Source organism: Ochotona curzoniae, unplaced genomic scaffold (assembly GCF_017591425.1).
Source record: "Ochotona curzoniae isolate NIBS_2020 unplaced genomic scaffold, NIBS_Ocur_1.0 contig_2688, whole genome shotgun sequence".
NCBI classification, from domain to species: Eukaryota; Metazoa; Chordata; class Mammalia; order Lagomorpha; family Ochotonidae; genus Ochotona; species Ochotona curzoniae.
This window is the reverse complement of record NW_024465553.1, coordinates 17,173,533-17,186,728: the sequence shown is the minus strand read 5'-3', so window position 1 is coordinate 17,186,728 and position 13,196 is coordinate 17,173,533. Positions and strand designations below refer to the sequence as shown.

At 36.9% G+C, this 13,196-nt stretch overlaps 1 protein-coding gene across 1 annotated transcript in view; it reads left to right on the top strand.

Annotated features, from left to right (window-relative positions):
* Window positions 1–13,196, top strand: part of YLPM1 (YLP motif containing 1) — a 68,560-nt gene that overhangs the window by 51,442 nt on the left and 3,922 nt on the right. Inside the window, exons 15-19 of the mRNA XM_040975281.1 lie at window positions 17–100; window positions 356–439; window positions 3,040–3,120; window positions 6,148–6,199; window positions 11,384–11,514. Of these exons, the coding sequence (XP_040831215.1) occupies window positions 17–100; window positions 356–439; window positions 3,040–3,120; window positions 6,148–6,199; window positions 11,384–11,514 (432 nt within the window). The remainder of the gene's footprint in view (window positions 1–16; window positions 101–355; window positions 440–3,039; window positions 3,121–6,147; window positions 6,200–11,383; window positions 11,515–13,196) is intronic.

The window sequence follows — 13,196 nt, the reverse complement described above, 5'->3', positions numbered from 1 at the left end:
TCTCATTCTTGCATAGGTGTATTTGGCTGAAATGAGTGCAGATAACCAGACTTGTGGCAAGAGAAATATTCATGGAAGAAAACTTAAAGAAATAAATAAGGTGATTTTCAGACACATACTGTGGTGGAGCACACTAAACTTCATTTTATTGACATGAGCATTGCTATCTGGAACCTCTTCTTTATCCTTCAGAATATCTTTTCTAGTTGCTTTAGTAAATGTTTTTATTTGTAATTTTTTCTTTTTGTAAAAAGGTGTGGCCTGGTATTAGTTAAGTATATCTGGGATGCTCACGGGGTCTTTGTTTGCGGAGTTTCCCAAGCACTGTAGAAGTAACGTAACTGAATGTCCCTAGATGGCCGACCACTGGGAAGCTGCGCCTCGGCACATGATGCGCCTGGACATTCGTTCTTTGCTGCAGGATGCTGCTATTGAAGAAGTAAGTGACTGCAGCTCGAAAGCATTGCACAACAAGCTTTTACTCCACATTTTTGCGCTAAGAATCTTACAGAAAAGTCACATGTAAAATGTGAAAACGCCTGTAAAACTTTAATTGAAATTCACCATCTGTTAATGTTTTTCTGTTTATTATTTTTATTAATGTCATTATTGTTGTGGGACCATCTGAGAGTTAAGAGGGAAGCACAGCCTTCATCTCTAAGACTTTAGCATGTAGGGCCTGGCGGCGTGGCCTAGTGCCTAAGGGCCTCGCCTTGAATGCATTGGGATCCCATATAGTCGCCAGTTCTAATCCGGACAGCTCCACTTCCTCTCTGTCTCTCCTCTTCTCTGTATATCTGACTTTGTAATTAAAATAAAATAAATCTTAAAAAGAAAAAAAGACTTTAGCATGTAACTCCCAAGAAGAGAGGTCCTAAACCAATTAATTATCAAATTCCAAAAAGGTAACATGGATACTGTACTATATTAAGCAATAAAAATTCCCTGGATTAACTTGTCATGTAGCCATGCTCAGATTTTGTCAGTTGTCCTCATGCTGTGTTTTAGAGTGATTTTTTTTTTAAGATTTATTTATTTATTTACTTGAAAGATTTACAGAGAGGAGAAGAGACAGAAAGGAAAGATCTTCCTTCTGCAGTTCACTCCCCAGGTGGCCCCGGTGGCCAGAGCTGATCTGATCTGAAGCCAGGAGCTTCTTCGCGGTCTCCCAGGTGGATTCAGGGTCCCAAGGCTTTGGGTTATCCTTTACTGTTTTCCCAGGCCACAAGCAGGAAGCTGTGTGGAAAGTGGGGCCACCAGGATATGAACTAGTGCACATATGGGATTCTAGTACATGTAAGGTGAGAACTTTAGCCAGTAGGCTACTGTGCCGGGCTCCTTTTATAACAATTTTCTTTTCTTTTTTTTTTTTTAAGATTTATTTATTTGTTATTGCAAAGTCAGATATATAGTGGAGGGGAGATAGAGAGGAAGATCTTCCATTCGATGATTAACTCCACAAGTGACTGCAACGGCTGGTGCTGTGCCAATCCAAAGCCAGGAGCCAGGAACTTCTTCCAGGTCTCCCACACGGGTGCAGGGTCCCAAGGCTTCGGGCTGTCCTTGACTGCCTTCCCAGGCCACAGGCAAGAAACCGGATGCGAAGTGGGGCCGCCAAGATTAGAACCGGCACCCTTGTGGTGTCCCAGTGCGTTCAAGGCAAGAATTTTAGACGCTAGGCCACTGCACCAGATCCATAACAATTTTCACAACTCCAGGATTCAGTCCCTCTTTTAATGTAGAGAGAAGCTGTCATGAAAGACATAAGAACTTTTGAAGAGAACTGGCTAGGTGCCTGACGGAGTGCTGCTCAGTTTAGCGTTGGTTGGTTGGTTGTACATGCTGAGGTTTAGGTTAAATAGTTACAGAAATGCTGCTTATTGCTGGTATGTCCTCAGTGAGTTGTACTGGAAGCTGTAAGATGTCGCTTTGTTTTGTTGTTGGTGATTTGATCATTTGGTTTAGGTAGTGTCTCTTGATTTTTCACTACCTTTTATTTAGTAGTAAGTAATCCATAGCAAATACTTGGTTAATATTCTGTCCCCAACATCATTTCATAGGTCATTAATACTTTTCTGAATTAACTGTTAATTTGTTGGAAGAGAATTTTACCGTGGAAAAGGGGAGATTTGCCATTTTCCTCTTTGTTGTCATTGTGTCACTCTTCTCAACGACCATCTTCCTCCTCCCTGTGCTTTGCATTCTCTCGACTCCTTAACAATTATGATTGTTTTTAAAATTTTCTACCAAAAGACTATATATTTTCTTGGTATACCTCAAATACAACCTGTCCAAAATGTAATTCATCCAAATGTTTTTCTTTGCTATTATTCTTGATTTTAGTAATTAGATCCAGCAGTCATTCGAATGCTGAGCAGTGTGCAGTCAGCCCTGACCTTCCACTGTGCGGTCAGTTAACGAGTGCTGTCAGCTTTTTAAAAATTTCTATTTAAAATATTCTTAAATATTTAAAATAATTTAAACACCTGAAATACTATGTTTTAAAATATTTAAAATACTTAATACATTTAAATATATTTAATATAGTTCAATAATTAAAATATTTTCTTTTCAAATATTTTTACTACTCCTTCTACTCTAATATTCATTACTGCTCTCCTGAGCCTAGCTACTTTTTTGTGTGTGTATGTGTGCCTAGCTACTTTCATCCTACTTTTCACTATACATTTTTTTTTAATATTTTGAGTTTCATATCATTTTTTTGTTTTACCTGCTTAGCAAAATACATGCTAAAAATATTAAGAAGAAATTGTGGTAATCCATAGATAATTAAAATAACGAGACATTTTCTCAAAACAGAGCTTTATAGTTTATGTAGGGAATTAAAAAGATAAATATCCAGGGAAAACTAAAGGCTGAAGTATCATTCTGTTTTTTATCAGTTCTCTTTCAGAATTTGGGTGTTTAAAATGACTCGACCAACCTGCCTTCTCTCTACTGTTGCTGCTCTCATTCTATCTCAGCGTTATCCTAAGTGTTAACATGGTTTTTTCCTAAATGATTATTTTCATGGTGTAGGTGGAGATGGAAGATTTTGATGCAAATATTGAAGAGCAGAAGGAAGAAAAGAAAGATGCAGAAGAAGAGGAAAGCGAACTGGTAGGAGACAGACCAACCACTTTGAGCAAAGTGTCTCTTTACTAGAATTATTAAGGGTTTAAATTCTGATCTATGATCAGATCACTACTGTTGATATACATTTAAATGGTGCAAGTTTGCCATAATCATTATCAAGGAGACTTTTGGATCGTTTTTACTTTTCTGCAAACCAAAAGAATCCTCTACTGTGTTGCTGAGAGAAAATCTTCCAGGCTGCTAAAAAACTTGCCCTTGCACTCATATTTGTGGTGATTTTTAGTAGGGGAGTATACTTTTTTAAAAAAAATTAGTCATAGATATTAAAGGGCTTACTACATTCCAGCAGATAATGTGGTGTAACCCATCTAACTTCTGATTATTTCTTGTTCACTATGAGATTTCAAAATTGAGTTTCTGACAACTGAGCAGAATTTATTGAATGAGGAGGCTGAGGGTTGCCATTGGCTGCTGGATTTGTTGTTTTGCATTTTATCATGTTAAGTGATGGGAAATAATTTGTGTAGAGCATGGATTTTAGTTAAACTGATTAAAAGCTTAATGTGTGAATTCCAAGTTCTTGTGTACCTGCTATAAATACTTTTGATGACACTGCTGTAGAGATGTTTGCCTTACTCTGTCATTCAAAAATATGCGGCCTGTAGAGATATGTTGACTTTTCAATGTTTGCTGTTGAGGTACGAAGAGTAGCAATGGCTTGAAATAGTGTTGCTTTTTAAATCCAGAATACTACTTGGTTTACTTAAAACTCAGCCCTTGCTAAAGTTGCTTCTCACATTCTTCTGAAAATGTAGAAAGCAGGAGCCTGTTTGCTACCCTGTAGAACATAGCCAATCTCCAAGGAGTGGTCCCAATAAGTGCATGCGTGACGTAAAGGACTCTCGAGAGAAACTGTGATTATATAGAGATGGTGTCGATTTCTACATTCCTAGGTTTTAAACATGGATTAAAAGCTAAGCTTTAAAGTTAATGGCATTTGAGTTTCACTATGTTTGTTTTATTTTTAAAACTATTTTTTGTAATTAAGCTATATTTTGACACACATCATTCCTTGTAGGCCGGAAATCCACTAAAAGGTTCACACTGTTCTGGAATATGGCTAACGATCTCTATTCCATTTGCAGCGTGTGGGCCAGAACACAGTTATGTGAGAAGTCTAATGCTGTAGCTTTCTAGCTTTCTGCAGCTCTTTCTTCAATTTCTGGGGATTTCAGTTCACTGTAGGATTCCTAACATCTGACTTGTTTAGGTGTAGCTCAAACTACTTTAAATGGCATTTAGTTGTATTTTTAAAAGTGAAACACACTGTAATACTGTATTTTTACATCAGAAACATGGCAAGGAAGCTTTCAACTTCTACCCTGCTGGACTGTCTCTTTTTTCTCATCACCTACCATTGAAACCAGTGGGAGGATGATGCAGTTTTAAGGAAGAATAAGGTGGTTCCAGCAGGGAGATGTTAATATATTCCTCTGCTTAACTTTGTCATGAAACTTTCCTTAACCTAGAAGGTTGCAATATCCAGATCTTCTACTGTTGGAGGCTAGTCCAAGAGTAAAAGATTATTGGAGGATATTAACCAAAGGGTTAAGAGAAAGCTTTTAAGTCATTCAGACTGTTTAATGGACTTCTCAGTAAACTCTGAATTTTCTGATTCTGACTCATTAATAGATCTGGGCTAAAGCAACACTTCTCTTAATAAAGAGAATCTTTTTGGGGGGAATCATTGGTGTGAAAGTTTGTCGTCTTTAATACCTCAATGAATCTAATAGTTACGAAATATTACTATAATAACTCTAAATGTTTTCAAATGATTTCTGACATAACTTGTGCAGGTTTCCTCAGTACTTGGAGCACCCTCACTTCAGCCTAGCTTTGTCTTGGTTTATTCTAGACGATGTATTCGGAAACAGTGAGACAATTTGTAACCTGAAATAACAACCAAGTAAATTGGAATTGAAGTATTAGTACTGGCTTAAAGATTAGAGATGTTTAAAATCCATAGTTTTCCTGGAATAGTGATGATACTTTCAAACTCTTACATTAATGCTACTGTCTTGAATCTTGAACGTGCTTTCTGACTTAGCTCTGTGTCAGTCTGTTCTGTGAACCTGAACATCCCCAACAGTAGTGAGCCAGAGTGGCTCATCAAAGAAGATGCTGACACTTTGATGAATCTGTTTAGTAGCTCTGTTAAGTTTTTGTGTAGTAGAATCTAACAGAAAAACAGTCCAAGTGAAGAAAGAGGACATTGTGATAAATCACATGGGAAAAGCATCCACTAGCTGATGATTAAACAGAATAAGTTAATACTTAGTTCTGTAGGCACGATGGGAAATTGGAAAATCTTTTGGGAGTTTGCTTGAATAGACTGCTTTCTTAAGAAATGTATGATATAAGTTACCTTTGTAGATTGCCGAAGGCAGTTGATTGAATATAACCACTTTTTGCAAGACCTAACTGGTAAATTGAATCATTTTAAGATGAGGTTGAACTTCAAGCTTGAGTATTTGGGTTCAGTGCTGGCAATCCTTCTCCTTTCTTTTGAGTACTTAAGATTACATCAAAACATAAAGTTACTGTCTTAATGCTTTTCGGACCTCATGTCTACTTACTTGAAAACAACAGTTGTATTTAGGAAGTAACCTAGGTGGTATTGACAAATACTCTGATAGCCTGAGCAATAATAATCTTACCACAATAACTACCTGTACAATTTATAATATTTGCTGTACAGATGTTGTTCAACTGCAGGCTTTTTTTTTAAAATCTTAAACTGTAACTGCCTCAAAGCACCTTTGTTATACCATTCTGAATTGCCTACTCTGAAATCTGGGCAGTGAAGTCTGATGAATTTGGCAATTTGGTCTCTTCAAAAATAATGAGATTGTGTTTGCCCTAAGGATATTTTTGTAACTACTGAGTGGAAACTGAATCCATTCCCAGTTTTAATGCTTTTCCAGTTCAAAAGTTTTATGCATGTATGTGTCTCTTTCTAACCCTTCGAGCTTCTCTCTGTGTACGATTTAGGGTTACATTCCGAAAAGCAAATGGGAGATGGACACATCTGAGGCAAAGCTAGGTGGGTATTTCCTTTTTCCTGTTTTTATATGTGATACCTCATGGTAATGGTCATAGATCTTTCTGCTGTAAGAAGAACAAGTTTTCCCAAAACTTCCGCTTAGACCAAGATTCTTGACCTGCCTTACATCCTTTAGTCTGTTTCACTAGTTTTTGGTGTCAGTAGTTACATCTTGTAACAGTGAAATAAAAGACTATTTTGAATGACCTATCTTCAATGTCATTTAAAGTTTTTAAAGTAATCAGGGATATTTGTTAAATTTAGTAACAAAAATGTCACTTCTAACATCTGTTCTTTCATATTAATAAGAAATGTTGGTTCTGATGAGAATTTTTTTCAAGCTAATTAACTGCAGTCCAAAGTTGAACTTGATTATGAAAACTTGTGGGTGATGATAAGAATAATAATAAATATTAAGATTAAAAGAGCTTTTTCCCTTATACTTTAGTTTCTGAATAAAATTTTTTGAGGAACCCGCTTTATAAGATTACCTGCTAAGTTTTCTTTGTCTTTAGTGCCAGATCACAATACTGATTAAGGTGTTTGCCCAAATGAAACTTCAATGTGAGGATGTCTCTGAGCGAAAAATCGTGGATCTATAGGATTCCTCCAATAGTTTGGAGTGAAACTGCAGAGCATTTTTATAGGGTTTTTTTTTTTTTTTTTTTTTTGCTTTTTGCTTTTTTACTTTATTTGAACATTTAACGTGCTAAGTTGTGGTAATAAAAATATGAGGAAACATGTTAAGGGCTTTTTTGGGAGACGAACCGTAGTGATAGATGAAGCATGGCTGTCGATCTCAGTGTCTGGCATCACACTGTCATTGCTAAATGGAAGGAACCTTTCAAATGTCTTGGATTCACACATATTTGAGCAGTTTATCTGTGTTTCTGGTGTTGGAGGGGTTCATTTGGAATACAGTTGCATACATTATTGCTTTCATTTTGCCCCGATTTTTTTTTAAACAGTTGATGTTAAAAATAGTTCCACAGACTATAATATTGCTATATTATTTGGATAGGTGCTTTGTTATAAAGTATTTGTAGGACTTCATGGTGTGAAAATTCCATGTGCTTACCCAGCACATTATTCTGCCAGTCTTTCATCTTGGGAAACCTTTGATAACCACCTATTTTCTTCTGTAGAAGTAATTCTGTGTTAAAATGAGATTAAATAGAGAAACAATAATCATGTTAATTTTTAAAATAATAATGCCTTCTGCTTATTTTGACATTAAACTGTTTGAAACTGTAACTTTTAGAATAATCCGTAAGACTCTTAGAGCTTCATATTATCTAATTGGTGGTTATTTTGGGGATCAAGGAAATATCACAACAAAGATACGCCAGGGGATTGTGCAAATGATAAATACTTTAGCAAAATAAATTCACTTCAGAGACATTTATATTGTGTAATTTGGGAGGATGTTTTTTTACTCTTGAGCCAGTCCATTTTCTACTTTCATGTCTAGTTTTTAGGACAAAGGAAAATGGAATTATGTTATCCAAAAATGTGATATCATGCTGGTATTAATTTCTGGGGATTATTTGGCTTATCTACCATTTGCTTCTCAGAAAATTCATTTTCTACACATTCAATTTTAAAAGCTGAGTGGTGGACAGTGAATACCAGAAATGAGTTTATCAAATAAATCTTCAGTTAAAGGCACTAAAGGTCTGGTGATAGATCTAGAAAATAAATTTTATCCTGTTTACAGTTAGGTTTGTTTGTTTTTAGTATTTATGTAAGGGCTTGATCTTGTCTAATTGTATGAGTACTACCTTGAGAACTAATCCAGCTATGGAGGAAGGCAGATTGTTCGCATTCTTGAAAGTACTTACTTCTTTGACACTGGCCCATTGGTCCTGTTGAAAGATTCTTCAAGGGTCCAGCGCAATGGCGCAAGTGGTTAAAGTCCTCACCTTGCATGCCCGGGATCCCATGTGGACGCCGGTTCTAGTCCCGGCAGCCCCACTTCCCATCCAGCTCCCTGCCTGTGGCCTGGGAAAGCAGTCGAGGACGGCCTAAGGCTTTGGGACCCTGCACCCATGTGGGAGACCCAGAAGAAGCTCCTGGCTTCGGATCGGCATAGCATCAGCCGTTGCGCTCACTTGGGGAGTAAATCATCGGACAGAGGATCTTCTCTGTCTCTCCTCTCTGTATATCCACCTTTACAATAAAAATAAAAATAAATCTTAAAAAAAAAAAAGATTCTTCAAAAAGCTCTTGAAAACTTGAAAAGTTCTTCAAAACTTGAGAATCTTGCATCTGAGATTTTGCCTATATATATTGTCTTCCTTATAAAAAATGATCTACCTTATAACAAATTGTACCTCAGGAACAAATGTTTTCTTCTGAGTACTTTACCAATGTTCTTGGATTGCTCCTGATAACATTCTAATTCTTTGGTGGAAAATTAAGGTTTAGCGGTGCCCACATTGAGCCAATGGAACAGAATCTGACACTGAGGAACATCTATTCATGGATTAGTCTGCCAGTGAGAAAATACTTATCTAAAATCTTTAAAACAGTTGGCTGGGATTCCTTGCAGATTCTTATTCAGTGCTCACCAAGAGCAGCATGCTGCTCAGTCTATGTCTAAATGCTAAATTGGAAACGGCATGCTTTTAAAACAAATGAGAACAAGACTGAGACACAGATGGTGGAGATGTCATGTAATTGATGGAGGCAGTACCTCCAGGCAGGCCTGACTGGTTCCTCTCCAGATGATACAGTCACCTTGTTGCAAGTGTGGGATTCAGCTTGCTAGAATTCAACACTCTTGTTACTTAAATTCCAGCGACATGATTTTAGTTCCTTAACTGTAAGAACTTGAATATTTGAGACTGTTTCATCCTGTCCGGTTTCTCCATATGAAGTACTTTTGTTTTTCTCGTCTCGGTGACATTTGTATCACCTAGGAGTTGTTTTGTGTGTTGGTCTTCTATCTTTCATGCAGATTTATTTTTTCATAGTTAGAGTATGATTGCTGTTTGTATAGGCACATTGCTTTTGTATGTTCTCCTTGAACCAATTTTCACAAATACTGTTTACATTTAGAAAATGCATAGATGGGTCTACAGAAATTTTTTGTTTGTTTCCTGATTATATATATTTATATATATGCTGTTTAGAAGATGTGATAAAGTTCTCTGACCTCTCAAGGTAGATATAGAGTTTCATCTGATCTTAAAACTTCATCTTTTGAAACTCAAGCCTCCAAAACATCATTCACGTAAGGATATTGGACACCAGGCTTCTTTCTGCGGTTAATGCCTCACCTTATGCCATCCATCTGTGTGGTTAATACTCCACCTTATGCCACCCCTTTGTGTGTTTGGGTTTCCAGTGTGCCCTATGGAAAAGGTGTGAGCCGTTCCTCAGCCCTAAGAAGGGAATGTTAAGCATGTTTGGATGAAATATGAAAGTCAACCTTTCAAAGAAGGAGATTCGCAAGAGAAGGATCTTCTTTTTTGAGTTCCCGCATTAAAAATACAAAACTCGGGATCTGTAACTCCCATCCTGTTTGCAGCGCCTGGGAAAGTTCTGCAGTGCTCACACTGCCCTTCTGCATTGCTGCCTGACTGTTCTGTTCTTGAACGTGAGATGTGAAGGTTTTTCCTATGAAGTATGTTGATGACAAAGTTGATTGTGTTAAGTTTGGAATTCTCGCGGTCTGTTTAAGTGTGTTGGAGTTTTCTGCTCTTCAAGTACTTCTGTACACGTTGATCAAAGAGCATATTTCTTGTTTGTGGGACTTGATTGTCAGATATCATGTATAGTTAAAGGATCCTTTGTTTAAGCTCATGTACAGTGTCATTTCCATGCACATTTGGTACAGCAGTTGGTTTACAGAGGAATTAGAAGACTGGTTCTGCTAAATTCATCTATGTTAAAATATTGCCAAATGAGATGATAAAATTTCCTTGAGTTTTGTAAAGTGTTGTCATTTGCTTTACTGATTTTTCAGTGCTAATTGCATTTATGGGGGAAGGGCCTAAGAACTAAAAACTGTGCCAAGTATGAAAAATCTTGCTGGTTTTTGTGACTTACACAGTTAGTTGTGTGTGAAACTTTTATGTTTGAGATATAAACTCACCCTTCTTATGCCTACTGCTTCCATTGCACTTTTTTTTTTTTTCATATCAAATACTGTCCAACTTGCTATATACATTCTCACCCTTTATGGAGTTTGATGATAAGTGGTTATTATGTGCTTCTGTAGTTTTGGGACTTTTTTATTGGCCTGCTTAACAATAGTGTGTTTATCTAACTTCAAATGATTCAAAAGTTTAGTACTTCAGTGTAGCTAAAAATGTGTATGACTCGTAGTATTCCATATATAATATTCAGACTGAATATTAACATCAGTAAAAGAGATGTGGTACATTTCCATTGTGTTTTCTGTAGGACTCCTAAACTTATGTCTCATAATTTCTGAATTCACAATCCCTTTTTATTTAATTGATTACAGCTTTTAGCCCCTGGATAGCCCTTCCAGATTCAGGGTTCAGAGAGAAATATCACATTTTGTCACTTGGCTAACCAGCCTTTAGCCTCAGAATGTTAAGCAACACTTCACAGTATTAAACAAAGAAAGTGGTGATTTCATATAGTCAGCTGATTTGTAAATGTTAATTCATGGTGTATATTCTCACAACAACCAAATTCCTAAGAAGCTGTTAATCTAAACCTTCTTAAACATTAGCTTGGCTCATTGAATTGTTTGTACTGTCTCGCTTTCGTATAACATTGTATCACTCCTGATTGAAGATCAAATGGGTGGTGTTAATACTGCATTAAAGAAAAAAGGAATCCGTTGTCTTTGGGGGAAAATTTGCCTTTCCTTCAGAATATTAGAGCTGAATTGTGATTTTAGAGGGTGAGAGGACAAGAAGGCTAGGACATAGGTGCCTTTGCTTGCTTTGTGCTTTGCTCATGTTTGCTACTTAGCCCACTGTCGTGATATAATGACTATATGGATAGACAGCAGACAAACTATAGTAGTTGCACAGAACTTGATGTGGTCTCACCCAAGAAGATAATTTGGATCTGCAAGTGATGCTTCACTCAGCCATGTGGCTGTGCCCTCCAAAAGTACCCCAACCTTCTTTCCATCTGTGTATGTGTTGTATGCTATCTCACACTCATCCTTAATGCCATGGCTCTGTGTTTATCCCCCAGACAAGTTGGATGGCTTGAGGACTGGCACTAAAAGGAAACGTGACTGGGAGGCGATTGCCAGCAGAATGGAGGATTATCTTCAACTGCCTGATGACTATGATACTCGTGCTTCTGAGCCTGGGAAGAAGAGGGTAAGAAACTTTTTGTAAGAAACTGCCAACAGATAAAGGGTTAATTTAAGCATCTGGTTTGAAAAAGTTGCAGGCATAAAATGAAACAAATTTTTTTTGTTTAAGAGCAATTTAGTTTATGCTGTATCCTAGTACACATCTAAGAAATGTCAGGCCTTACAGATTATTAAATCAAATGTAGAAATAACTTAAAAATGGACAATAGAACTTCACATGAATAGCATGTTGCCAACCCTAAATGAGTTGAGAGTTGCCGTTTCATCACGGGGCAAAGGGGCCAGGTCTTGAAGAGAATCTGTGGGATTTCTTAAACAGATTCAGGATGGAGGGTCCAGGAATTGATGGGATCATTGGTGACTCCTGGAGGTTCTGGTCATGAGCATTGTTTGAGAATTGGAGTCATAAGCTTGAAGGTAGAAAATGGAGAGTCGGGGTTAGCACAATGGTTCAACTTGCAAGTGCTGGTGTTCAGTATGGGCACCAGTTCATGTCCCTAGCTGCTCCACTTCCCATCCAGCTCTCTGCTTGCAACCTGGGAAAACAGCAAAAGATGGCCAAAGCCTTGGGGCCCTGCACCCAAAATAACCTCCTGGCTTCTAGGTTCAGATTGGCTCAGCTCCGGCCAAACGAACCAGCAGATGAAAGATCTTTCTGTCTCTCCATCTATAAATTTGCCTTTCTGATAAAAAGTAAATAAATCTTTAAAAAAAAAAAAAAAGGAAGAAGGAAAAAGAAAAGAGAGAGAAAACCAGCCATTAAGCTAGGGACCTAAGAAACCTCAGAGAAGATGTCAGGCTGTTAGTATGAAGTCACGAAATTCATGACTGAAAAATTTGAGGAAATCATATTTAGAACCACTGGACTGAATGATTTTGCACAAAGAAAGTATAAATAGAAAAGATTAAAATTTTTTTGTTATGGGAGAGAGCAGAGAAATAAAGGCAGGACTTGATGCATCTTTACACAGATATTAAATTCAGTAAGAGTGATAGTTCTATAATGTCCTTTAAAACAGAGATCAAAGTACATATACTGTTGAACACAAACTTGTTTTAGCTTACCCACCTTGATCTTTGTGTAAATTTATACAGATCTGCTGTTCTTTGTAAAAGGCAATGCATTGTCCCATTGTTTGATTGTATAATCAGTTATTTATACATTTTTTTTACTGATTTTTTTGTTGTTGTTGCCAGCACAAACATTGATTGAGAATCATAGTGCATGTGTCTTGACAACTTTTTGTAAATACATCCTTAAGGAGAATATTTAACATTAAAGCTGCAGGTCATAGGCTGTCCTTCTGACATACTTAAAGATTATTCTCTTGAATAGATTTTCTATTTGTTTGCCCTGTTTACTTAACTGTAAATGCCTGTTGTTTCACAGTTAGCCTACTATTGCTGTTATCAAACTGTTTCACATTTGATAATCTGATATTTTGCATTTCCTTAATAGTGCATGTTTGTGCAGCATTTCTTTGTATTTTATGAATTTCCTCAGTGTTCAATAATAATGGAATATTTCATTTTAAGATAATTAAAATGGTGAACAACAATGCAGTACAGTGTTACAGTGAATACCATTTGAAAGAATCCAAGTTTCAAAGCTTCCAAATACTGCAGAAAGTCCAGTGTCCAACTGTTTTCTGTGTAGTTCAAGGGAATGGGGAAGGTAGATGCCAT